The sequence below is a fragment of the Tursiops truncatus genome, chromosome 16 (genome assembly GCF_011762595.2).
Source record: "Tursiops truncatus isolate mTurTru1 chromosome 16, mTurTru1.mat.Y, whole genome shotgun sequence".
NCBI classification, from domain to species: domain Eukaryota; kingdom Metazoa; phylum Chordata; class Mammalia; order Artiodactyla; family Delphinidae; genus Tursiops; species Tursiops truncatus.
Genome location: NC_047049.1, coordinates 17,631,851 through 17,659,120, shown reverse-complemented (window position 1 = coordinate 17,659,120; position 27,270 = coordinate 17,631,851). Strand labels below are relative to the sequence as shown.

Here is a 27,270-nt window from a genome sequence, read left to right as displayed (position 1 = left end):
TCTTAAAAATAATAACAACAGATTTGAAATGCTATATAAAATCCACACACAGAACACAACTTGGATGAGGCTTCCTTTTCCTAGATTGAGGGCTGAGAAGCATCCTGATGCCAAGCTTTGTGGTACAAGTCACACAATGCAGGAGCTATGCTGGCATCTAGAGACGGCTAAGCAGTGGCCGTTGCGCGGACATCACAGATGCTGTGGACAATTCAGAAAATGCCTATTTGTACATTAGAATTTTGCTAGTTAGGTGTGTACCAGACAGACTGTAAGGTGTTTAAAAGGGGTATAACTGGGATTACAATTAGTGAATACAGGACTAAACATTAAAAGCCTAGATTTCAAAATTAATATCCACTTAAAAACGAGTGGTTGTAAAAGTTAGAATTTTGCCTTGATGAACGGAAGGCAAGGTTAAGTCCACAGTGCAGGAGCAAGAAAGTTGCTAATGCAAAGGAAAGAACGAATACACCAAAGGGTGAGGGCACAGTCGTGGCAACAGCATCCCAGAGGAAATCAAAGGCGCTAAAGTACAAAGTTCAGATCAAGAAGCTGGAGCAGAACACATGGGATGATCCTGGGTGTTGATCAGGTTCACAGCCCTGTCACGCACTGTCATGCACCCAAAGGGCATGGACGGCATCACCAGGCACCTGTTTAACACCCTTTCCAGGGGGCACACTTTGGAGAGAAGGCTGCATTTGGGCGGTTTCAAATCATCCACAGAAAACTGTGCTCTAGTAAAATACTTGTCTTACTTGTCAAAAAAAGGAAACTATTTTGAGCAACTATCATGAACTAGTGGGAAAAACCTAAGACTTCAGTTCATGCTTTTACAAACTTAAACATATTAAAATATATCAGAAGCACCACGTTTAAAGGAATATTTACAGAAACCCAAAGAATCTCTCTGTGATGTGAATATTTACTGAGAAGGGCAGTAGCCAAGCTGTAGATATCTACATCCCCAAATGCCTGATCAAATTTGAAGAGCTCTGGGTCAATAATAAAATCACGCACTGCAGGTTCACAAATTTATGTATTTGTATCTTAAATTTGTATCACAAATTTAAGATTATTTCTTATAAGCATTTTAATAAAGGCCTATGTGAAGTCAAACAAGAACCGTTTGTACAATGAATTATGTAGGGAACTTTTAACTACAAATGCAAGACATCAAGAATATATTCACTTTTTGGTTTATTAAAACAAAACTACACTTCTGTGCTTCTTACAATATATTGACAAGCATAAAAATCAATCAATGTTTCCAAATGTTTCACCCACAGCGTCACATGGTACTTTATAATAAATCTTTTTATAACAATCTGACACTTCTCTGTACAATGGGCAAATAGTTTAACACCTTCCATCAAGGCTTTTCAGAACGTTAGATGTTTAGAAATAAAGTCAAAAGTCTCTTTCAAATTCAATCATTAGTTTGTATTAAACTGAAATGCCAGATGCTAAGTCTCAAGTTCCTAAAATGTGTTTTAAAAAACAGATTTACATCCAAATTAAATCTTATAAACCTCAGTGGTAAGTCCTATCGTTTCTAAACACTGGAACTATTTGTGGATAAAAAGCTGCATTCGATTGTGCAGTATTTTCTTCTAGGTTTGAATGAGAATCTTAATTTTTTATCCCAATTAATCCTAGTGTTAACTTTGCTACTTTCAGTGAAAAACCCAGATACATTAAGGGCTGGTCTTTCATCCAAGAAAAGAGCTCTGACCACCTATACTATAGTTTCCTGTGCTCATTGTCTCCAGGGGAGGAAATATACATCCATTAAATGCAACATTTGATTATACAAAATGCATGCAAATTCTGCCTCTGTGCCATATGGCAGTTCTTGTTTTGACCCCTTACAGAACTACCTAACATAGTGTTTCCCAAAATGTCTTCTATGACCCTAAGGAGAGGTCCATAGGTGTCCCAAAGGGGGAAAAGGCCCTGGGATCACACAGATTGGGAAATGCTGGGTTAAACAGGCTTGGTACTGGCAGGCCCTGAGCCCTTACTGCACTCAAGTGCACTGTGAGTTTCTAGGAAAGAGGGTCCGTGTGCAAATTTATTTTACCAGCAACACTTTTTCTATATACAAAACACCTATGAACATCTCACAGAGCACTCATATACATGGAGAACTTTGGGAAATGCTTTTCCCCTTCAGACTGGAAATTCCACAATCTTATATTCATTGCAATCCCTGATGTTTCCTCCACTCACTCTTGTGGCTTTGTGAGACTTAATAGATCTGAATAGATCTGAGAAGACTCACAGTACTGTTACTAGTTCTACACACTTCATGCTAGTTCTTTCCCTTTGTTTTTCTTTAAATTTTGAGAGTGAAAATTCCTTCTCCTCTTTTGAATTTCTTAGGATTTTCTCATTTTCAAAGAGTGCAATTTCACATTGCTTATTATTGGGTCTTTTTGTTTGCTTTTTAACTTGAGTCACAGCTTGTCTTCCCCTGGAGGACATGCATTTCAGTTTTATAGAAATGCAATAGAGTAAACTGTAGTAAATTATTTACAAGCACCTAGTTTGTTTAATCTTACATGAAAGCCATTCGCTTTTGGAAAACAAGAATAAATCTTCGAGCAAGACAGTGCTATCTGGAAGCCTTATTGGGATGATGGATGTTCGTTCAGTAACGAGGCACTCAAGAATGAGCTGTGCTAAAATTAACTCGAGGGTGAGCTTGTCTGGATGAGCAGAACTTTGGTTGAGATTTGTCTTCCTTAAAAAAGGTTTTCAAAGCACCAGTTAATTACAGAAAACATGCATATTTATTCTCACAGTGAGTTAAGTGGCGAGAGAGCTAGCAAATCATATATTGCATTCCCCAAAGCATCTGCATAGATTTCTAGAAAACAAACCAACTGAAAGGGAAAAATAAAGCCAGAGAAGCCATTGTTCCCTGCTTAGGCTGGTGCAGCAGTAGCTCTTAGCAGAAGTCACAGGCGGGGCAGCAGAATCCACTGGGAGGTCAGTCCCAACCTTGACTTAAAGGGTCTGAGTAATCCTTGGTCTATAATTTAGTGGATGAGTAAAAGAGACTAGTGAAATATTTGCTCGCCTAGACAAGGAACACACAAGGGGATAAATAAGCCTCCCTGGCTGTTCCCCCAAACACAGAGCTCCATCCTACTTAGGAAAAAGGAATGCTACACGGGGAAGACCCCACTTCACACCAGAGACGCTGCAACACTGACAACTGCTTAATAGTACGTGAACGCCTATAAGGAAAACATATATTTTAAATGCGGAATTTGAGAAGAGTGGAAGAAAATCACAAAAGCATGGCATTATTGCTCTGAGTTTCAAAAGCTTCATACAATGTGAAATACCAATTAGTACCTTTCCTTCTCGCAACGCACAAAGAATATTCATGAGATATTATTAGTGTTTAAAATCCAAGCTGATGAAAGCACAAACTTATTCTCAGTACTTTTCGATTAAATTCAAAGATTACCTGCAATACTCATCATGGAAAATTCCTATTCCATAATACCATGGAGAGAAGAGAAGGAACAGTAAGTTGTTAGAAAACGTTTAATATCACATGATTTTTAAATCACTATAATTACCACAATTAGCTAACGATTATGATCCCTGCTCACAAAAAGGCACCTACATGTTATGAACAATTTTTCTTAATTATTTGCCACTATGTGGCATCGGGGTTTAGGAAAATAACCCACACACGCTTTTAAAGAACCATGGTTTTTTTCTTCCTCAAAGCTAAAAAACCTATAAATGCCTCCGACCATTTGCCAGTCCGCAGGGCTATCACATATACTGTCCAGGTTGTACTCTGCCCAACGTGAGTGGGTACCAGCCACCCAGAAGACGTGCAGTGCACGACCTGTCTGAATGGCATGAGAGGACTGGGTCAGTAGCCTGAAGCCAGGGCACTTTAACACAGGCTATCAGGCCAAGCTAATAAGTTAGTACAGTTGCTCTCTCTAAGAAACAGCTGTACCTGTGATAGGCAGGTACTACCTGAGGGGTGGGAAGGTATATAGACGTAAAATAGGAGTTGTTCCTAAATACTTGCTGGTCATTTAAAACTCAATGGCACTTTTTCACATGAACAAACGTTTTCAAAGTCAGTTTTCTGGCCAGGTTTATCTTGAATTTCGCCAGCCAAATTTATTTCCTGGTGTTAGCTGTTTGGTCACATTATCTCTATTCCTGACCTAAACTAATACTGTGTCTTCACTTAGCTCTTAAAACACTTTCTGCATCTGACTGCAACAGACAGCACAGTGATACCTGGGTGTGATGTACATTAGCCCATTCATTTGTAAAGCACTTTAAGATGAAAAGTGTTCCCACTTAAAATTTAGCTACGATTGACAAGGATAAAACCCAAAAAACAAAAACCAACAAAAAAAATCCAGGGAATGGATGACGCAATTATTTTTAAAGGAAGCATTAACCATTAATCAGAAAATATGCCAACAAATTACCTGACAGCGTTAAGTATACTATCTATACAAGATTCAGTTCTAGAATCAACTACATTTTTGTGTCCATCACAGTAATTAGTCCTTAACAGTTATACTTAAAATGTAAATCTTTAATAAACTCCAAAATAATCGTTTGCGATTTCATTTTGTAATCTACTGATTATGAACTGTGAACGGAGGCTGAGGGCCCCCGAAGTGTGATCTGTAGGCGGCTGTGTCACCTCAGAGTCCGATGATCACAGATCATGGAGGGGAGAAGGCACTTGTCTTCCAGGAGGTCACATCAGGACAGGTCAGGCCCGACCACACGATGGCACCTTCCACTCTCGAGCCACAGGCAGGAGCCTACGAGGGACTCGTCCCACACTCGTCACTGGCCAGACGTGCCAGGAGTTACCTACAGCACCACAAAACTCAGAATATATTCTAGGAGTTTTTGCCGGTTGCACTGAGGTAGAAAAGTGCTGCTGAGTTCTAAAACAGACACTCTCTTTTGTTTGGTCTCTTTGAAAACCTAGAGAGAAAGTTTAGATTAAATTAAAGACAAACCAAAAAGGGTCGGGGCGGGGCGGGGGGGAATTTCTATCACCAACCCTGCTCTGTGTCCTAGACCAGAAAATGCAGTAAGGCACGCAGAGCCGTATGCGGGCTTTAAGTAAACGTCCATGTAAGCGTGTGCGAGTGTGGGGTGGGGAGGTTATGGGGGCAGGTGTGGGGTTCTGGGGGTGGAGTTCAACCAGTGTACTGTATTTTTAAATTTATGTTGGAATAAAGTCACAAATATTCCCTTACAATGATCACTAGTACCTTCATGGAACTCATGTTCCAAATGATATGTGAAGATAAGGGATACATGAAGATACTTCTAGAAATATTGGTAAAAGCACAAGAAAATAACTGAAGGGACTTCCCTGGCGGTCCAGTGGTTAAGACTCCACACTCCCAATGCAGGGGGCATGGGTTCGAATCCCTGGTTGGGGAGCTAAGGTCCCGCATGCCGCACAGCGCAGCCAGGAAAAGAACTGAAAACCACACGGCATAACTAACACCCCACCAAAGCCGCAGGAGGATTTTGAAACACACTGACACCTTCGTTTGGAATGAAGATGAAAACCAGGAACATTCTGAAACATTCAAATAAATCTGTGCTGATGGACCTCACCTTCAACGTGCCCCTTCTTCTCCCAACCCCCAGAAATGCCTGCATGATTAATCCAGCAGAAATTGCTTCTCCCAGGCTTCAGCCCAACACAAAGGTGCCTCACATAGACTAGATCTAAATGGAAAGCAGACAGACGTGAACATGCTCTTTTATACCATAAGCAGGGGACACTCACCCCAATATCCTTAAACATTTTCACAGCATTCTTCACAAGACAATAGGTGGCACTCTCCGCTGTGAAGAAAGAAAAAGCCCCTGTCAAACGTTTAGGCCCAGCAACAAAGTAAACCCCTATACCCACAGTCAGAGCGCGGGAGGCTAGGGAGAGGGTCAGAGCAAGTCCCAGGACTGGGTCAAGCTCCCTTTCGCTACTGGTAACCTGTGAGGCCTCAAAGGATTTGCCGTTTGTTTAAAGCTACTTCGTCATCTTTTAAGGAAAAAAGAGGAGAGAGGGATAAGGAGAGAAACAGGGAGGGAAGAAGAGAGGGAGGCAGGGAAGGAGAGAGAAGAAGAAGGGAAAGAGAAACACCCAAAACATCCATCTTGAAGGACTTTTTAAGACTCAAGACAGCGTGTAGAAATTCTTTTAAACTGCACAGTGATGCATACATGACTACTACACCAGTGGGACCAGAAAGAGCACAAGTCTAGAGGTTGGGAAAAAAGAATTCTAAACCCAGGCTGCCCTTTAACTAGCTATGTGATCTGGAATAGTGTCCTCATCTATAAAGTGAGGTGATTCTAGCTCTAGATAGCGATCTAGAGATATATCTAGGGATATATCTACACATCTATCTATCTATCTATAGAAAGAGAGATCTAGATATCTCTAATAACTATAACTAGATATCTCTAGATAGATTATCTCTAAATCCCTCATGGCTCTAAAAATTATTGATTCAAAGTAGTTTCAGTCCTAAACCGTAACTGTATAAAATGCTACTCCCACGCCAATCACGCCTCTTCTGTAGCAGACAGTATCAAGTGCCGGCCAGTACGGGGGGCAAATGAAACACCCACTGCTACTAGGTGTGCAAACTGGTTCAGCACTTAAGAACTGCTCGGCAGTACCCACTAAAGCTGAACCCACTACACCCTGTGACTAGGCAATTCTCCTACACAGCCCAGCATAAATGAGTCCCTGTGTTCACCCAAAGGCACATTCAAACATGTTCACAGCAGCACTATTCAGAGTAGCTCTGAACTGCAACACCCAAATATCCATCAATGATGGATGTGAACAAATAAAATGTGGTAAATACTTATATAGTGGAATACTACAAAGCAACAAGAATAGACAAACAACTACATGCAACGACATGTATGAATCTCACTAACAAAGTTAAATGAAAAAAGCCAGACATAAGAATATCTATCTGCATCATTCAATTTATATAACACACCCAAACAGGTAGTAGTAGTAATCTATGGAGTTAGAGGTCAGGATAATTTTGCATTCTTTTTCCCAATTATCTACAAGGAGCAGATTCCTATAATCGAAAAATGTGTAGCTTTTAAGAGAAGCCAAAACAGGGTCCCACATACCATACACTGCAACACTCCTTTCTGTCCTGGTTATCAGGTATTTGTGCAGCTTCTGCAGATACTCAGGCTCTGGAACAGGACCACTGAAGTTGTGAATGAAGATGGCAGCAGAGCTGTAGGCCTCCAGCAAAGGCCCAAGGAGCCTCTGCAGGAAGGTGATGAACTGCTGGTGCTCCTTGGACTGGCTCACCTTGGAGGGGAGGGGCGGGAGACCCAGTCACTGGGGGACAAAGGAACCTCCTCAGAGCACCAGCGGCTCAAGAAGACGGCCTCTCACTGCCTCCACACAGAAGCGGCCTACTGCTCCGTGTGCGCAGAATCGCCCCTGGAAATGACTACTGGTTTTGACATGCGTTCTTTATTGTAACCACTGACATTCAAAGTACTTGAGGTTTGCGCTCATTGAACAGCTGCCTAGGAGAAATCGTCATACTTGAGAAATTATGCCACACTGTCATCACTGAAAACAGCTGCTCCCGAGGCCGGACCCTCCAGACTTTGAAGCCTGGCTCGACGGTCACTCAAGTGCACAAAAAGGCCACATGTCGAGACCCCTGAGACCATCTCAGTCCCTCCCATCCCTCACTGCCTGCCATCCCCACGTGGCTTCGGGTCCACAGTCTGGCACAGCGGGGAATGGTGCTGGTGATGACGGGGTGCTTTGGGCAGTAGGCGCTCTCACTGCACCCCTCTCCCAAAACATGCACGTTCAGACGAGCCTCTCTGGAGTGTGGAAGCAAGAGCACTGCCCCATCTCGAAACTAATAATACCCAACATGGAAAACCTCCAAAATCATTTGGACTCTCGTGTGTGTGTGTGTGTGTGTGTGTGTGTGTGTGTGTGTGTGTGTGTGTGTGTGTGTGTGTGTGTGTGTGTGTGTGTGTGTAAACTAGGGGTATTATCCCACTGCAAAGAGAGTAATCCACTTAGGGTATTCAGAAGAGAAGGGTCATTATTACTAATTTCTAAAATTACAAATTAGACAAAATTGCTTTTTCTAAAGCAGGGACAATCTTTTAAAAATCAAATTTTCTCCTGTGATAGGATTTGTCTTAATTGAAGGCAAAGAGCTTGATGTAGGAAATTCTGGGAGAGATGGCAAGACTGAGCATGGCTCAAAAAGAGCACCCAGGCCAGTGGCAGCTGAATATTAATTCTCTCCCATACCTGGTACGGTCCTGCCTTGCTTCAGTGATGACTGAACAAAACCACTCTGCCTCTTTAGGAGTGAGTGCAGGTGTGGGTAAACAGGTGTGCACCTGTGCATTCTGATGAGAATGCACAGGTCATGAAAGGTATCACCTATGACGTTCATCTTGCCGAATTTTCAGACTCTTGTCTCTTTTTCCATTTATCTATACCCAAACTGAACAATTTAAGGTATTAATTCAATTCAAACAGTTTCAGTATCCTAACTAGGCAGAAAGCACCCCAGATAGTTTGTGGGGGCTCTGAACGTGAATTAGTCACCAGAGTCCCAGTTTATAAGAACCTCATAGGGCTTCCCTGGTGGCGCAGTAGTTCAGAGTCCGCCTGCCAATGCAGGGGACATGGGTTCATGCCCCAGTCCAGGAAGATCCCACATGCCGCAGAGTGGCTGGGCCTGTGAGCCATGGCCACTGAGCCTGCGCGTCCGGAGCCTGTGCTCCGCAACGGGAGAGACCACAGCAGTGACAGGCCCACGTACCGCAAAAAAAAAAAAAAGAACCTTACAACTTGTGGAACATAAGCCTCAACTCATCACTGTCACGTCCACCAGAACTCCTCACCCAAGTACCTTCAGGTAGCAATCTCGCTGCTCCTCACCAAAATCGCTGTCTTCATCTTCTTCATCACTTCTCCAAGACAAAGGTTCAGGAAGCTTCTTGTCCCACTGCTGCTCAGCAACACCAGGACTAATATCCTCCTGATCATCTGGCTATGCCAGGGAGATGACCAAGAGTAAATAAACGTGCACAGGCACGCAAACACCTGCCCGCTGGACCCCAGACAAAGCAGTCCTCTCTCATTCCCTCCCCTACTCTGCTCTGTTTAGCCATTCACAACATCAATCCACTGCCCTCTCCAAACTCAAAATCACTCGGAAGACAGCAGGGGAGGGAAAAAAGAAAGAGTGAGGGCGAAAGCTACCAGACAGATCAAATAAAATACCCTTCCCTCTCCTAAATTGGTACCTATTTTCTCAGGCCATACCCTCTATACTAAAGGTGCCAAAATTAAAACAAAATCTCAAAGAAGAAAAATGCACATGTGCAAGCTACAAGCACACAGATATGCAGAAGAGCTGATCTTGGAAGGCAGACTTCTGGATGTCAGGGAATCTAGTCAACATACGTCTTGCACAACACCCATTACACAAAAGGAGCCAAAATATTAAGCAGTCCCAAAGGACATTTATTCTCCCCATTCTTATTTTTCTCTTCATCTCATCTGGACTTGACAATATATCGAGTGGAATTATTGGTTCAGGTGGCTGGTAGGAAAGATACTGAAGAGCAAGAAACTAAATAAAGGCAAACAAAGGCAAGCATGTGCTCTTACCTCCGCCACTGTAAGAATGCCATACTGGATAAACCTGCCTACTGTTTCATGGCAAATTTGGTAAAACGTCTGGCAGGGCTAAAAAGAAAAGGCATTTCAATGTAAATGTCACTGTCCTCCACTTATTTTTTTAAAGACAGAAAATAGCATACAAGGTAGCTGCTGGATACTTCCACAGTATCACCTGCCTCCCTCCACTGGGCAAGCCCTAAGAGTTCCGGTGCCCGCCCTCTTGATGAGTGCATGTCGTGGACAAAAGAAGAGATCTTGTAACCTGACTGGCAGAGCACCCAATGCAGCACCACCTGCAGAGGGGGCTCCTGAGCTGTGTCTTCCCGAGTGGAGCAAGGCCTTAGAAGGGCTGCTTGTCAGGACCCTACACCTGTTTCTTCCTTTGTAAGACAATTTCTCTGCAAAAGCTATCTTACAGTAAATGTTGTACACAAAGGTGGTGGATGAGGAAACACAATATGTATTCAAATAACTCAAAAAAGACCCAAGTGAAAGACAAGGTCAAACTTGAGAGCCTTATCTACCCTGTCCCCTCCCGCCCTGCCCCCAAGATTCATGCAAAACAGATTCCCCAACAGGACCACAAACATATATAAAGAACGCTGTGGAGGAGAGCTGTACTCACAATACCTGTGCTCATAAATGTCCCAGGGCACATTCATATAAGTGGAAAAGAACAGACTTTAAAATATAAATTCTATTTGTTGATGATTTTGAGGAAAAAATCTCTCTACTGCTTAATATGTATGCCTCATTATAAATATCTAGAGTATTTAAATATAATATAAATGCTCATTAGTTCCGCTGGGCCTTGCTTTCCCCATTTGTAAAGGAGAAGGGGTTGAGCAGATGAGTTTTAAGACTGTTTCTGACTCTTATCTTCTACGGTTCTATCATCCACGAGTGGGCATGTTAATTATTTACAAAGCCCTGACCCAGTGGCTTAAGCACAGTAAGAGCTCAATAACTCTGGATCGCAGTGATAGAGAACGCTGAGCCATCTGTCCTATCACACCTCACAGCACGCGAAGGGTTCGCTGGAGCACTGACCCCAATAGCAAACCAAGATAGTAACGACATAATGGTTTGGTGGTCATTGAGACCCAGGAGCAGGATATAAAGCTTCAATAATGGGCCAAAAGCTCTCTAAAAGGAAAGCATTTTATGATTTCACAAAGACGCTCAAGAAAAAGAGAAGAGGCAACACTAAAGAGTCTTCACTTACGAGCGAGATGGTGCCTTCGTTGGAGAGCAGGTAGCACAGGCTGGCGGCCTTGCGCACCAGCTGTTCCTGGCTGATCAAACTGGGAGACACAGGCACTCCCGGGCCCCTCTTCTTCAGAACTGCGTAAAGGCTGCAGGCTGGGAAGTAAAAGCTCAATGAGGCCAGCAGCCTTGGGTCTCCAAGAACAACTTCAACTGGCTCAGATTAGCTGGATCACCTCAACAGATTATTAATACATCAAAGATAATTATCTGCATTCACTGGAGAAATTTAAGTAAATCCCTTCAGAATTTACTTCTTGTGATTCCATGTGATCCCAACCCTATCAAACCTTCCTCAGAAGCTTCCATCCCGTCCACTCTCCGTCTCCTCTGTTGCCTCCACTCACTTCACTGTCATGTATATCTCATCTCACTTAGATTTTCAGCTCATGAACAGCAAGACATCCTACCTCTCCTCCCTAGTAAAACGTGTACTACTATGCATACAGTAATCCAGTTACTACTTGTTGAACAATAAATGTAAGAATAAGCGATAAACAGTGACATAGCAGATGACACTTTTGTTTGAAAACTAAAACTATAGCAACACATTCCCTCAAACAAGGGGCTATCATCCAAACTGAAGGAGACACCACCATGTGCTTTTGGCCATTTTACTTGCCACAAAAATATTTCAGGGTCCGACATACCTATGATGGCCTCCATGATAAAGACGTGGAGCAGCCCATTGCTGTAGAAGTTGAGTTCAAAGACTGATGGGACAGTTGTGCTGGGAGTAATAAAAAATTCATCGTTCCTGCTGGTGTGTGTGATTGTGATGCAATTGCCCAGCAGCTGTATGGCATGCATGACTACATCTTCTGAATTTCCTGAGAAACCCAGGTCAAAATCGCGAGCCAGGACTTCCTCCTTCATCACAAAGAAGTCCTCCACCAGTGTGGAGAGATCAATTCCCTAGAGAAACAGACAGAAGTGGTCTCTTGAGAACAGAAAAACTTCCCAAAAGATGAAGAGACCGTTCCAAGGATTTTTTTTCTTGCCTTGGCTTTCCTGCAGCTCGCTGTTGGCACATACAGAAAAAGAGCCAAAACACCGTGTAAAGAAAGTCAGAAGACTGGTTAAAAAGCTGTCCCCCAGGAATGTCAAGGTACTCCACATCAGAGACTACTCTAGCCACAACATGTGATACGAGCACGTAAGATCACAAAAGGGAGAAGCCACCATCTGAAAGTGAGAAGTACTTATTTTTTAGCAAGAATTTCCCTCATTCTAAATGTTTATCTGACAAATATTTATTTGGTGTCTATATACCGGCACTATGTTTGGTGTTGAGAACATGACTGTGAGAGAGAGAGACAGACAGACAGACAGACAGACACAGTCTTTCCCATCACAGGGCTTAGACAAGTGTATTGTGGGAAGGCAGAGCGCAGGTCCAAAATACAAATCAAACAGCCTGGAAACTATTAGCTATCAGAATACTTTCCGCATGCCGATGAGCTACGCCTTATTTCCATTAACTGTATTACTCAAAGAATGTCTTGCTGTCACATAAAACAGTCTCTGAGGTTTTTTTATGTAGATTTCTTCCTCCGTCAGGTGTAAGCACCTGTCGGCAGAGTCCTTAGCTTATTTTACTGTTTATCTCACAGGACTAGCTGGAAGGGGGCCAAATCTACCAGTGGACAAGTATTTGAAGAGCGGACGAAGCGTTTTCATGCTTTCTACTGCACTCCAGGTGACACTGCAGACATACCTGCCTGTGTCTGTAGAGGAGCAGGCAGGCCACGATGTGTGTTGACATAATGGCACAGGACTTGCTAGCGGCTGGAAGGCAAACACAGATCTTTAGTTGCACTTTTTTTTTAATACAGCTAAAACTTTTTAAAAGTACCTAAATCTTAATCAGGAGTATTTAAAATTATAAAAGTCCTCTGCCACATTTCCTATAACCCGTTTACCAAAGGGAAGTTACAACATTATACCATGTTCTGGGCCAATGGAACCTCACTAGAGATCGTTATTCATCACATAATAGATTTCAGTCTAAGACAGGTCCACTCTCAGTCCAAACCAATGGAAGTTTGTTACTCGGTGACCAAGAGACATCTTTATGGAAATACCAAGACCCAAAGCATGAGCCTGTTCTAAGAGCTCTACAGGATATCCTGCTTCAGTGTTTCTTGACTTGTTCCTGGCCTCAGTCTACTACACCTGCAACTCTACTTCACTCCTCCTGCAGGTATTCACCACCACATTACAACAAAGTCGGGGGGCGGGGGTGGAAGGGGCTGGGGACAGGTAGTTAAAGTCAGGAATCTGGGGTCAAATCCTAACTTCTACACTAATTTCATGACTTGGGGGAAACGTCTTAAATTCCCAAGCCTCAGCTTCCCTTTGGTACAATGAGCATCCACCTGGTTCACTGGGCTGTGTAAGCACGAGGTGACTGACCTGGCACAGGACGCATAGTAATGGGTGCTCAGTACATTTTAATTTCCTCTTTTCAACCTGGCCCAGAGGCAGGTCAGAGGTAGGAAGGAAGGGGACAGAAATACATTTGAGAATGACTATAGTCCATAACTCAATATTCTAAATTTGTAGAAAATTATTAATCATATGAATCAAATATGAGAACATCTATGGAATAATCTAAAATAAGATACCATCTGTGGGTTTTCTAAGATGATAATGAATTCATGAATAAATACTTCATTCACAATTGATGTTGTCTCCAGTGTTTAAGAAACAAAAAAGTACCGAGTACCATATATATTTGGCCTTTAAAAAGGATATTTAAAAGGTTTTTTAAATTATTTGTGTTATAAATGGAAAATAGCACAATACAAAACGGTAAAAAATATTTTTATAGACTAGACAGCAACACGTCTGGTTATTTGGGTAGTGAGTTTTACCTTCATTTTACAACTTTACAACATTTAAGGATGAATTATTTTTAGCATCCAGAATTTAAGCAAGGGAGAGACACAATCAAATGTGCTCCAGAAAGACTACCTTGGCCCGGCGTAAAGCAGGAGTAGAGGCAGCTAGAGTGAAAGGAGCGGGAGAGGTGAGGAAGCCTCCACACTGGTGTCGGCAGGAAATGCTGAGAGTCTGACCTGACGGGGAGCAGGCACAGGGATGGCGAGGAGAGCACGCCTGGGTGGCACCCCGAGGGCCCCGCGCTGCTGCTGCTCTGCAGTCTTAGAGCAGCCTCTACAACGTGACACCGTGCTGCCATTCGGAACTTCAGGACAGCTGATTCTGCAGGTAACTCACTCCACTCTGAGCCGCACCCATTTGCATTGTTTGTGTACAACTATCCCACTAAGAGCATACGTCTTTAAGTACAGAACCATTACTCAATGTGTATTCCCCACAGCTAAAACAAAATTGTACACATAATAGCCGCAAAATATTTGCCAAATAAAAATGATCACGGGGTCACAGGGGACAGGGACACGCAACTGTAAGCCTAGATGCTGTACCACAAGTTAGTTCAAAGAGACTAATTCATAAGCAAAAGAAGCAACAAATCATTTTGGCAATTTTTTAAATGCCTAAGAACTACCACATGAGTACCTGCTAATTATCAGGCACGGTGTGAGATGTTTCACTGGGTTATCTCAAATCCTCTCAGCACCACTTTCTTTCTAATAACTTTCCTATCACCCCCTGTGTATTAGTACTAGAACCAGAAGTGGAAGCTAACTTTGGCAGATTCTAAAACCTGTATGGTTCGTACTGCATCACACCGTATCTGAATTATGGAATTAAAGACTGGAATTCTACTTACTGAAGAGAATGTGCTCAGCCAGATTTGCAATCAGTCTTCTTCGGAAGGATTCATCTGTTGCATTTCTGGACTCGTTAATGGACGTGTCTGTACCTTCAGCAGCAGCATCACTGGGTCTAAAAAGGTTTTGTTTTTGTTTTTTTAATTAGACTTCTATAACCCCACTCTTTCACAAAGCATACTACATGGGCTTAAGATACAATGTATTAGACACTTTAAATTTCTACATATTCTAAATTTAAGCCACAGATAGATTATTTCTATGCGTTGTTGTTTTACTCCATAATATACCTTATTAAGTTTAATACACTCTCCTGACCAAAATGTGTTACTTAATTATGACTAAATAGTCTGTTGGTACATCACTTCCAGAACTCACCGGCAGAAAGAATGCATAAAGCAAGATGCCTCATTTAAAACATTTTCAAAAATTCAATACTTGAACATATTTTAAAGGAAGGGCTTAATATTCTATTTCTCTAAGTGACAATTCGATTTGAATTCTGGAAAATTCACATAGAAAAACTCTTTCATATGTTGCATGAACATGCAATATGCATAGCCTAAGTTACTACCAAAAAGAACATTTCAAACATTCAAAAATATAAATCAAATAAGAACTCTTACATGATTCACAAAATCAAAAAGATTTTATGATGCAAGTAATCAAAAACCTTCAAACTAATGTGGAAACACATAGTTTCAAGATCCTTTATCAGACCAAGAGAAAAGTTACTCAAGTGAGGAAGTAAAAACAAGAACATGAATGCCCTTAATAAAGTTAACAAATTCTTCCATGCAATAGAAGAAATAACAGATATTTGACGGGTCAGTATAAAAAATTTCCATGAACCCTACCTTGAAGGAAGTATAGCTGGTAACAACGCTTGCTCCAGAGAAAGTGGAGAAGAAACAGGTTTCTGACTTTGGCTTTCTAAATATTCCTGGAAAAATAAAATAAAATATTATCATTTACTCCCACTGTCTCACTTTCATAAACATATATAAAATATAATTTCACCTTCAAAAAGTAAAAAGGGAGATGTTAATAAAATGAGCCGTATAACATAACATGAGAAATACTTTCTATATCCTAAACTGTCTTCAGAACTGCAGAATAACTCATAGAATGTTGTTAAGCATGAAATCTAAGAACAGAAACTCCAAAAAACAGGATGATGCTTAAGTAAAATCATTTAAAAATTAAGGGGAAAATTTAACTTTTCTCATATCTTCATGAAATTATTTGGCATTCCCAGTATTACTAATAGTGATAAGTCATCAACCATACCTTCTAAAGGAAATCTGACAACCTGAAGGTCACGTTATACTCAAAAGAACCTCAATTCAAAAGCAAATCATAACCAAGAGAAGCTGTGCAATATTAACAACAACAACAACAAAAAGTGATAAGAAATGATGAGGTCCCTAAAAGTCAAACGCACTTAAGGCCAGAAAGCATGCATCTAGCATAGCAGTTTGACTCTTTCAAAGTAAAACCGAAACGTGGAACAGAAGGAGAAGCAGGACATCTCTGCACCTTATCTTTAGGTTCCCAAGTCCCTATCCTTCTCTTCTCCTTTACCAGTCTGAAAATCTTAAGAATTTAAAACTGCAGGACCTCAGGGACCCACCAGCCCCAGGCTTCTCCATGAGGATGGCACTATTTCTCTGACTATGTAGGTATTAGACTCCACTCAGTAGAATACGGCATCATCCTAGAGTATCAATGTTACCCAGCTGTGAGATACGTTTTGAAAAATTTCTCTTAAGGGCAATTTTAAAACATCATATAGGGCTTCCCTGGTGGCACAGTGGTTGAGAGTCCGCCTGCCGACGCAGGGGACATGGGTTCGTGCCCCGGTCCGGGAAAATCCCACGTGCCGCGAAGCAGCTGGGCCCGTGAGCCATGGCCGCTGAGCCTGCGCGTCCGGAGCCTGTGCTCCGCAACGGGAGAGGCCACAACAGTGAGAGGCCCGCGTACCGCAAAAACAAAAAGAAAAAAAGATCGTATAAAATACTGATATAGATAAAGCAACATGCAAAATTCTCATGAATTAAAAAAAATAGCAATACATTTTGAGACTGATATCTCCCAAACATAGACATTTAGGCTCCTTTGTCAACAGGCACATTTCGGTGGAATAATTTAGGAAACACTATCCTTGTCAGAGTCCCCATTCTATGAGAGAAGAAAGTGAGGCCCAAACTCACATGGAGAGGAGGCATCAGAGGCCGGACTAGAGCCCAGATCTTGTGACACTGAGCTACACCAAGGCTGACACAGCTTCATTTCAACAGACACTCACCTTTAAGGAAAATGGTTGTGCAAAATCCACTCTGACACATCCATAGTTTTTTCGTAACATTCTGATAACGCCTCTTGCTATGCTCCAGAGGCTCTCATTCTTCTTAGGTTTTCCCTAATTTGCAATTTTGAAAGAATAGCATGGTAAGAAATAAAGCTAACAAATACACAAACATCATTATCCAAAGAATAAAGTTTATTAATTTTTTTATGGAAACCGATGATCTGTCTGGAAAAAGATAATAACGAATGAAGGAAAATAAGTATTCATTGACTGAGACCTGTCAGAAAATGTTTAGCACTCCAAGATGCTAAAAGATGTAATCACGTCACTGGGGAGGTAATTTGGCCATTGAAAAAGGAAACATTTAACACAACTTCATTTAGTGCATTGTTTACATCATTCACAAAAATAGAACTGCAAACTACTGAAGGACAAAAATGATGTAACAGCCTGAAAAACTGTTCTGCAATTCTCAGATAAAAGTAAGATGTCAAAGAGGCCACCTTATTGTGGTCTGATGATCACGATGGTCCAAGTATGTAACATTAGGCAACCAAATGCCAAATTCAGCCCCAGAGTGGCCTTTGAGCCAATTATTCATTCAGTAAGTGTTTCCTGAATATTTAACACACATAAGGCACAATGTCAGCTGTATAAGGGACACAGGACTCAGATATGATGTCATGAGATGCAGTCAGGGTGAGTGGAGCATATGTTCAGAATTGACACAGGCAACACAAGGAGGGGTCTCACAAGAGATAATAATAATAATCCAGGTCTATCACTTTATTTCTAAAGCCTCCAATTATTAGGAGTCCTTGAGCTTCTGATATGTTTGGGGCAATAAGCTTGAAACAAGTATCATGACCAAGACTTCCACACTAAATAAGAACAAAACTAAACTCCTCTGGAACTGGCACACTGCTGGGAGGAATAGCAAGTTGGTAAAACCATTTTGGAGAACTGTTTGGCAGCATCTACAAAGCTGAACGTACACATACTTTATGATCCACTGATTCCACTCCCAGGCACATACCCAACAAAATGCATACATATGGTCATCAAGAGAAATGTACAAGAATGATCACAGCTGAAACCAGGAAACCAAACTTTTTTTCAGCAGTAGAATAGACAAATTGTATATTCATACACTGCAATACTGTACAACTATGACAATGAACAAATTGTAACTACCTGCAACAACAAACAGGTGTTGCTTGTGCAAAGGAAACCAGAGATAAAAAGTCCACACACTACATTATTCCATTTTATATCATGTTCAAAAATGGGCAAACTAATCTATTCAGTAAGAAGTCAAGATAGGTGGTTACCCTTGAGGGGAAAACAATGAGAGAGGGATAAGGGAGGTTTCTAGGGTCCTTGACCTGGGTCCTGGTTATGTAGGTGTATTCATTTTGTGCTAATTCAAGCTACATGCGTATGATGGGTGCATTCTTCTGTAACTATTTACTTCAGTAAAAAAGTTCACTAAAAAAATTACTGCAGTCTCAAAATTAATTTGCAGTTGCTCTGCCAACATGATCCCACCAGTTCTTCAGGTGTAACTTAAACTCTACACATAAGCAATAAGCCCTGGGGAGACCGAGCCATGTATACCCTCCCCAGGGCAGAGGTGGCAACTCAGTAGCAAGTATTCTTCCACTTCCCGACCCCACGACCAAGGCATGATTAATCTAATCATGCCACTTCCTCCAAATGCAGGAAATTACCACATCATCACTACCAATCAGGCTGCCATACGGGATGAAAGCCCACCCTACCAAGTTTCCTACAGTGTTATAAAATTAGAGAGTAACAAAAATATTCTCAACTAATTCTAAAAGCACTTATCTAAAAGCAAAAGACTGGAAAAGCAAAGATGACTTTTGTGCAGGTGGTCCTCTTACCAGTTGTTCACCATTGTAATGACCCTCAATAATACGATCGTAGGAGATCCCAACAGGTATTATCAAGATGTCTGGGATGGTATTGGTAGACAGAGTATCTACTACAACTGACAAAAGTCCTGCCCGAGCACAGGAGATTTTTCCACTCCTAGAGCGTGTGCCTTCCAGAAAAATCTCCAAGAACTGCTGCTGTCGAAGTAGTTCAACTATATGCTGGAATATAAGGAGAAAGTAAAATATGAACTCATGAACTCAAGATCACCCAACTTAGAATAAGCTCAGCAAAGTTAAACCTAAAAAAACAAAACAAACAAACAAACAAAACCTATAACTTCTGACAAAATATTTTGCTCACACAGATAATATCAAAAGAGCTTCTCCAATGTTATATTTTGGTGATAACAAAAAGTAATCATCAAACCCATATCCAAGCAATAATCACGAAAATAATTACTCAGACAACTGTTTTTTAACAATCTCAATCAAGGGGCTTCCCTGGCGGCGCAGTGGTTGAGAGTCTGCCTGCCGAAGCAGGGGACACGGGTTTGTGCCACGGTCCAGGAAGATCCCACATGCCGCGGAGCGGCTGGGCCCTTGAGCCATGGCCGTTGAGCCTGCACATCCGGAGCCTGTGCTCCGCAACGGGAGAGGCCACAACAGTGAGAGGCCTGCGTACCGAAAAATAAAAAGTCTGAATCAAGTCTCATTTTCTTCTACTGTGATAGCTACCATAACGACTTTAAGAGTAATTAGAGATCACACGTACCCCGTGGAGCAAAGCTCTATAGAGAATATCTTTCCGTCCATCTGGCGTTTCATCTAGCCTCCGTCGTATGAAAAAGCCCCCAAGCTTATGGATCAGGGTACTATAAATTTAAGAACGCATTAATTTTTTAAAAAGAAAAATTTAAAAAGAGTACTCAAATTCCAAGTTATTCGAAACGTGTCATTTGGATATAAACCTCATGTATTGTTTGAGTTGCTGATTGTGAAAATGTGGACATTTTTCCATTTTCCATATATTGACGTGTTTCAGTCATTTACATTATTCATTAGCCTTCAGAATATCACTGTGTATAATGAAGCTCTGTTACATCTGTTCTAAGCCAAAAGGAGTTTACATGATATATTATCCCGCAAAGGTGCTGGTACAGACTTTAAGAGGATTATAGAATACTGCTAAATTTAAAAACCCTGCCCAGGGTCTTAAGACACTGACCTTTAGACATACCAAAATTTTCCTAAGGCACATTTACTACAAGATGAATGTGATGTTACAAAAGCTCCTTTGGGGAAACCTTCTCAAGTAAGTATTTCTTAGAGAGCATCCCAGTAAGACAAGAGTAACTTTATCAAACTGGAACCAAGCATAACCATCCTCCCAAAACATGAAACCAAAATTTGCTTCATTTACACATACATAGAATAAAACAATTCGCACAACCCCACTTCTCTGTCTACAGCACTGATGAATTACTTTGATATGAGGTTGAAACTTTCCAAAACTTAAGTCAACTTTTCCAAACTCAGAGCCTCCTCCTATTCTGTTCAAACAGAGTGATATTAATATAAATATTAATATATAGTTTTGGAATCTTCTACAGTCAGCATAAGGAGGCCACAGTAAGATATATCCAGAACTTAATGTCACTCTTTGAAAGTAAAACTCTGCAGAATAAATTCTTAATAAATGAGATGAACCATCCACAAAAATAAGCCCCCTTGAAAAGTGGTTTGTGAATGTACAGACTGGCATGTAACATAAGAACACTGCAAATAAACAGGCCAGGTTATCGAGAGTCTGTCATGTCTGAAGGAATGATAAGCTGAGCAATGACTGGCATAGAGGTGGTGAAAAGGGAAGTTGGCTTATGAGAAATGATCAATGTTTATTAAGTACTTCCCCAGAGATCCACCTGGAGAACCAATCCAACCTGGAGGGAATGAGTACATGAGTTGTTCTGATTACAGAAGAGGCAAACTATTACGGGGCAAGGCTTCTCTAAGAGCCCAGCTGGAACAGTCTTCTTCACACCTAAGTACCTTTCTGATGACTTTCTAATTCAACTTTCCAGGTTCCTTGACAATGGGAAGAGGTACCCATGAGAGAAAACATAGATATTCTGATACTTGGAAAAGCATGTCTGCCCTGTAGGGTCATATCACGCTGGATTAGAGCTAGCTGTTTGCCTACATTCCCCATTATTTTATGAGCTATTTGAAAGTAAGGACTATGTATCTTGTTCTCCCTTGTCTAGAGCACATTTGGGTAAGTACTGGCTTACTGCATGAATGAATGGCTTCTCTTCAGTCATCCACATGCATCAGATTAGCTACAGAACTCTGAGCCAAGGGATTAGGAAGGAGCTCCTCGTACTGCGAGGCTGAGGATCAGGTTTCATGGCAGGCAAAGCAGTGACTGCACCCTTGTGAAGCGCCACCTGCACAGCCTGCTTCCCTTCCAGTCGCTCCACATTCGTCCTCCTCGTGCTCTCTACTACTCACAGAGCTAACCTGAGAGATGCTGTACTTTGAAGTATGAAACTAAATACTTTTCAAATCTGTGACCTCTTCTCCAAGAGCACTATTATACTTTTATTTAAGCCTTCATTACCTTTTATTTGAACTACTGCAATAGAGTCAGAATTGATCTAACTCCCTCTAATCCAGAATGACTTTTCAAAATGCGAATCTGAACGTATCATTTCTCAAGTATGGGATACACTCTAAACTCTTGGCTTAGAAATTGTTTTGACCTAACTCTCACCACCTATGCAGTCACCACCTCCAGCCTCTGAACCCTGCTAACGCACCCTACATTCTAACCCTAGAGACTAAGAATTGTCTGCTGGTTCATGACCATATCATGCTTTTAAATCACTCTGTCTTTTCACATACTATTCCCTCTGAATGGAATGCACTGCATTCCCCTGAAAACCTCTAAAACATACCTTTTACGTTATACTGTAATTATTATGTTTCTAGCTCTACTAAATTATGAGGTCAAAGTAACAGGTAAGGTTCTTTCTTACCTTTATACCATTACCACCTGCCTACCACCACCCTGACCCCACCTGCGCACTGCCAAGTCAGATACAGTAATTTGCTATCTTATCTTTCTAATTGCCTTTTATATGTTTGATAAATACTGCTGATAAGTTTAGCTATTCATAGTTCACCATATATCCCATATAAAACACAGAAATGATGATGATAGTCTTTTGTTGTTGTTTTATTGGAGTATGGTTGCTTTACAATCTTGTGTTAGTTTCTGCTGTACAGCAGGGTGAATCAGCCACATGTATAAATATATCCCCTTTGTATTTCCTTCCCATTTAGGTCACGACAGAGCACTGGGTGGAGTTCCCTGTGCTATACAGTCAGTTCTCATTAGTTATCTATTTTATACATAGTAGTGTATATATGTCAATCCCAATTCATCCCAATTCATCCCAATTCATCCCACCCACCCCTTCCCCCGTCTGTTCTCTACCTCTGTGTCTCTATTTCTGCTTTGCAAATAAGTTCAAATGATGATGGTCTTAATGCTTTTTTGTACTTTCCAAATTTTCTGCAATAAGCATGCATTACTTTCATAATAAAAATAAAAAAGTTAATGTCCTCATTACAATAAATGTATCAAAAGGTATAATAAAAAAAGAAAAATTCAAAATATAATCTTCATACCTTAACTTTCAAAATAAGCTGATCTTACCTGAAGATGGGGATGTTGAGATTATTGCCTGAAGCAATGTATGGCGCTTTGATGTTATGGCAGAAGAGAATGAAAGTGAGCAGGAGATAGTCAATATGTGATCTATGAACTGGTAGAAATATAAGTGGCAAATTCATCTAGCAAAAGGAAAAACACCAAATTTAAAATTCAGATGGAAAGTTCAATTACAGTTTGCAACTTCACATTTGGTTAAAGTCATTCAAACACTAGCTACTTAGTGACTCATTCTTTAAAAACATTTTTCCGTAATAAGAACTTCTTTCAATTTAATATCATCTAGCTAAAAACAACTACACCAATAGAAAAGAATCAGGGAAGGAGGAGAACAATCAAGAGTTCAAGTTGACTATATATCTTCTGAAAGGAAGCCCTAATCATATAAAAAGAACATAGTTTTTGGCCACAAGCTTGGTTTGGTTTGAAATCCTGGGCAAGTGACTTACTGGCTGTGACTTGGGACAATTTCTTAATCTACATGTGCCTTTATTTCCTCATGTATAAAATAAGGCTTGTTCTACCTGATTTTCAGAGTTATTGCAAGATAACTTACAGAAGGAATCCTGCATATTGCTGGAAGGTGCTCCTTTACCCCACTTATCTCCCACAAACACATAACTACTGTAGTTATCTCACACGGGGGGAAATCTTGCAAATGTGTAGGAATGCACAACAGTATACAAGGAAACATTTGAAAAAGAATTCCGAAATCGCTCTGCAAATGTGGAGAATACAGAACGACAGATTCACATAGCTCTTGCCTCAGTTGCAGCTTTAACCATCTCAAGTTGACCCTTGTGAATCTGAATATTCCAAAAGAAGCTGTTGAACAGTTTTAGCAGCACCCATCCGGTCAGTCTGAAAGGAAGTTAAAAAAATTTTTTAATGTATATACATATATTTATATATATAAACATATATATTTGACATTTGTCTACCTAAAGTTTTGAACCTACAACGTGAGTGATTGTAATTGACTTTTTATGAGCACGTGTGCATGTATGTGTGTGTATGTGTACATCTGAATTGTGAACTTAAATAACTGACCTTACACATACTACTTATAGAAGCATCCATTTATGATGTACTAAAATCTTACATTTCATTCTAATTGCACACTTTATACTTCAGAAGCTAATGATCAAGCAAATATTTAGGTGAGTAGAGTGATCCCTCTCCTGCACACAAATCACTCCACGACACGGGCATGTGCAGATGCATCAAGAAAAAAAGAGAGAGGGCCCAAATAGATAAAATCAGAAACGAAAAAGGAGAAGTTACAGCCAATACTACAGAAATACAAAGGTTCATACGAGATTACTACAAACAATTATATGCAAATAAAACGGATAACCTAGAAGAAATGGACAAATTCCTAGAAATGTACAATCTCCCAAGACTGAACCAGGAAGAAATAGAAAATATGAACAGACCAATTACCAGTAATGAAACTGAGTCAGTAATAAAAAAATAAACTCCTAGCAAACAAAGTCCAGAACCAGATGGCTTCACAGGTGAACTCTACCAAATATTTGGCGAAGAGTTAACACATGTCTTCTCAAACCATTCCAAAAAATTGCAGAGGAGGGAACACTTCTGCATTCTGCTCATCTTACGAGGCCAGCATCACCCTGATAGCAAAACCAAAGACATCACAAAAAAAGAAAATCACAGGCCAGTATCATTGTTGAACATAGATGCAAAAATCCTTAACAAAATATTAGCAAACCAAATTCAACAATACAGTACATTAAAAGTATCACGCACCATGATCAAGTGGAATTTATCCCAGGATGCAAAGATAGTTCAATATCCACAGATCAATCGATGTGATACATCACATTAACAAATTGAAGAATAAAAATCATATGATCCTCTCAAAAGATGCAGGAAAAGCTCTTGAGAAAATCCAACATCCATTTATGATAAAAACTCTCAACAAAGTGAATATAGAGGGAACATACCTAAACATAAGAAAGGCCATAAAATGACAAACCCACAGCTAACATCAGACTCAATGGTGAAAAGCTGAAAGCATTTCCTCTAAGATCAGGAACATGTCAAGGATGCCCTTTCTTGCCACTTTTATTAAACACAGAATTGAAAGTCCTCACCACAGCAAACAGACAAGAAAAAGAAATAAAAAGAATCCAAAGTGGAAATGAAAAAGTGAAACTGTCACTGTATATACATGACATGATACTATACTTAGAAAATCCTAAAGAGGTCATCAAAAACTACTAGAACTCATCAATGAATCTGGTAAAGTTGCAAGATACAAAATTAATATACAGAAATCAGATGCATTTCTATACACTAACAATGAACTATCTGAAGGGAAATTAAGAAAAGAATTTCATTTTTAAATGCATCAAAAAGAATAAAATACCTAGGAAAAAATCTACATAAGCAAGTAAAATACCTGTACTTGGAAAAATGTAAGACACTCATGAAAGAAACTGAAGATGACACAAGCAGATGGAAGGATATACTGTGTTCATGAACTGGAAGAATTAATATTGTTAAAATGACCATATACCCAAGGTAATCTACAGATTCAATGTAATCCCTATAAAATACCAATGGCATTTTTCACAGAACTAGAATAAATAATTCTAAAATTTGTATGGAAACACAAGACCCCAAACAGCCAAAACAATCTTAAGAAGAACAAAGGTGGAGGTATCACGCTCCCCGATTTCAAATTATCTTACAAAGCTACAGTAATCAAGACAGCACGTACTGGCACAAAAACAGACACATAGATCAGTGGAACAGAATAGAGAACCCAGAAAGGAACCCACATTATAAGGGCAATTAATCTATGACAATGGAGGCAAGTATACACAATGGGGAAAAGAGTCTCTATAATAAATGGTGCTGAGAAAACTGGGCAGCTACATGCAAAAAACTCAAACTGGACTACTCTCTCACACCATGCATGAAAATAAATTCAAAATGGATTAAAGACTTAAATCTAAGACCTGAAACCATAAAACTTCTAGAAGAAAACATGGGCAATATACACTTTGACATCAGTCTTAGTAATATTTTTTTTTGGATATGTCTCCTCAGGTAAGGGAAACAAAAGCAAAAATAAACAAATGGGACTAAATCAAATTAAAAAGCTTTTTCAGACTGAAGAAACTATCAACAAAACAAAAAGGCCACCTACTGAATGGGAGAAGATGTTTGAAAAGGATATATCTGATAAGGGGCTTATACCCTAAATATACAAAAAACTCAAACAACTCAACATCAAAAAACAAACAATCCAATTAAAAAATGCGCAGAGGGGGCTTCCCTGGTGGCGCAGTGGTTGAGAGTCCGCCTGCTGATGCAGGGGACACGGGTTCATGCCCCGGTCTGGGAAGATCCCACATGCCGCTGAGTGGCTAGGTCCGTGAGCCATGGCCACTGAGCCTGGGCGTCCGGAGCCTGTGCTCCGCAATGGGAGAGGCCACAGCAGTGAGAGGCCCCTGTACAGCAAAAAAACAAAAAAAAATGCGCAGAGGATCTGAATAGACATTTTTTCCAAAGAAGACATGCAGATGGCCAACAGGCACATGAAAAGATGCTCCACATCACAAATCATTGGGGGAACACAAATCAAAACCACAATGATTGCACTGGTTCAAGATGACAAAGTAGAAGGACATGCTCTCACTCGCTCTTGAGAGAGCCCAGGAATCACAACTAACTGCTGAACGATCATCGACAGGAAGACACTGGAGCTCACCAAAAAAGATACCCCACATCCAAAGACCAAGGAAAAGCCACAATGAGATGGTAGGAGGGGTGCAATCACAATAAAATCAAATCTCATGACTGCTGGGTGGGTGACTCACAAACTGGAGAACACTTACACCACAGAAGTCCACCCACTGGAGTGAAGGTTCTGAGCCCCATGTCAGGTTTCCCTACCTGGGAGTCCGGCAATGGGAGGAGGAATTCCTAGAAAATCAGACATGGAGGCTAGCGGGATTTGATTGCAGGACTTTGACAGGACTGGGGGAAACAGAGACTCCACTCTTGGAGGGTACACACAAAGTAGTGTGTGCATCAGGACCCAGGGGAAGGAACAGTGACCCCACGGAGACTGAACCAGACCTACCTGCTAGTGTTGGAGGGTCTACTGCAGAGGCGGGGGGTGGCTGTGTCTCACCAATGAGGACAAGGACACTGGCAGAAGTTCTGGGAAGAGTCCGCCATTACCCCCACCAAAGAGCCCAGGTAGGTTCCAGTGTTGGGTCGCCTCAGGCCAAACAACCAACAGGGAGGGAACCCAGCCCCACCCATCAGCAGACAAGTGGATTAACGTTTTACTGAGCTCTGCCCACCAGAGCAACAGCCCGCTCTACCCACCACCAGTCCCTCCCATCAGGAAACTTGCACAAGCCTCTTAGATAGCCTCATCCACCAGACAGCAGACAGCAGAAGCAAGAAGAACTATAATCCTGCAGCCTGTGGAACAAAAACCACATTCACGGAAAGATAGACAAGATGAAAAGGCAGAGGGCTATGTACCAGATGAAGAAACAAGATAAAAC

The 27,270-nt window shown here is 40.9% G+C and overlaps 1 protein-coding gene across 5 annotated transcripts in view; it reads right to left on the bottom strand.

Moving 5' to 3' along the window:
• Positions 1 to 1,188: 1,188 nt before the first annotated feature.
• The window catches only part of GPAM (glycerol-3-phosphate acyltransferase, mitochondrial), a 42,887-nt gene continuing 16,805 nt past the window's right edge, over positions 1,189 to 27,270 (bottom strand). For 4 of the 5 annotated variants that reach the window (XM_073793973.1, XM_019939994.3, XM_019939993.3 and 1 more), the window contains 15 exons: positions 23,482 to 23,578; positions 22,703 to 22,839; positions 19,754 to 19,853; positions 18,988 to 19,200; positions 17,078 to 17,191; positions 15,627 to 15,712; positions 14,769 to 14,884; positions 12,729 to 12,799; positions 11,662 to 11,926; positions 10,971 to 11,107; positions 9,734 to 9,811; positions 8,970 to 9,110; positions 7,192 to 7,381; positions 5,822 to 5,880; positions 1,189 to 4,998 (listed from right to left, as the gene is read on the bottom strand). In XM_073793973.1, coding sequence (XP_073650074.1) covers positions 4,882 to 4,998; positions 5,822 to 5,880; positions 7,192 to 7,381; positions 8,970 to 9,110; positions 9,734 to 9,811; positions 10,971 to 11,107; positions 11,662 to 11,926; positions 12,729 to 12,799; positions 14,769 to 14,884; positions 15,627 to 15,712; positions 17,078 to 17,191; positions 18,988 to 19,200; positions 19,754 to 19,853; positions 22,703 to 22,839; positions 23,482 to 23,578 — 1,921 coding nt within the window. In that variant the 3' untranslated portion in view covers positions 1,189 to 4,881. The remainder of the gene's footprint in view (positions 4,999 to 5,821; positions 5,881 to 7,191; positions 7,382 to 8,969; positions 9,111 to 9,733; positions 9,812 to 10,970; positions 11,108 to 11,661; positions 11,927 to 12,728; positions 12,800 to 14,768; positions 14,885 to 15,626; positions 15,713 to 17,077; positions 17,192 to 18,987; positions 19,201 to 19,753; positions 19,854 to 22,702; positions 22,840 to 23,481; positions 23,579 to 27,270) is intronic. The other variant, XM_033841607.2, reaches the window with a different exon arrangement.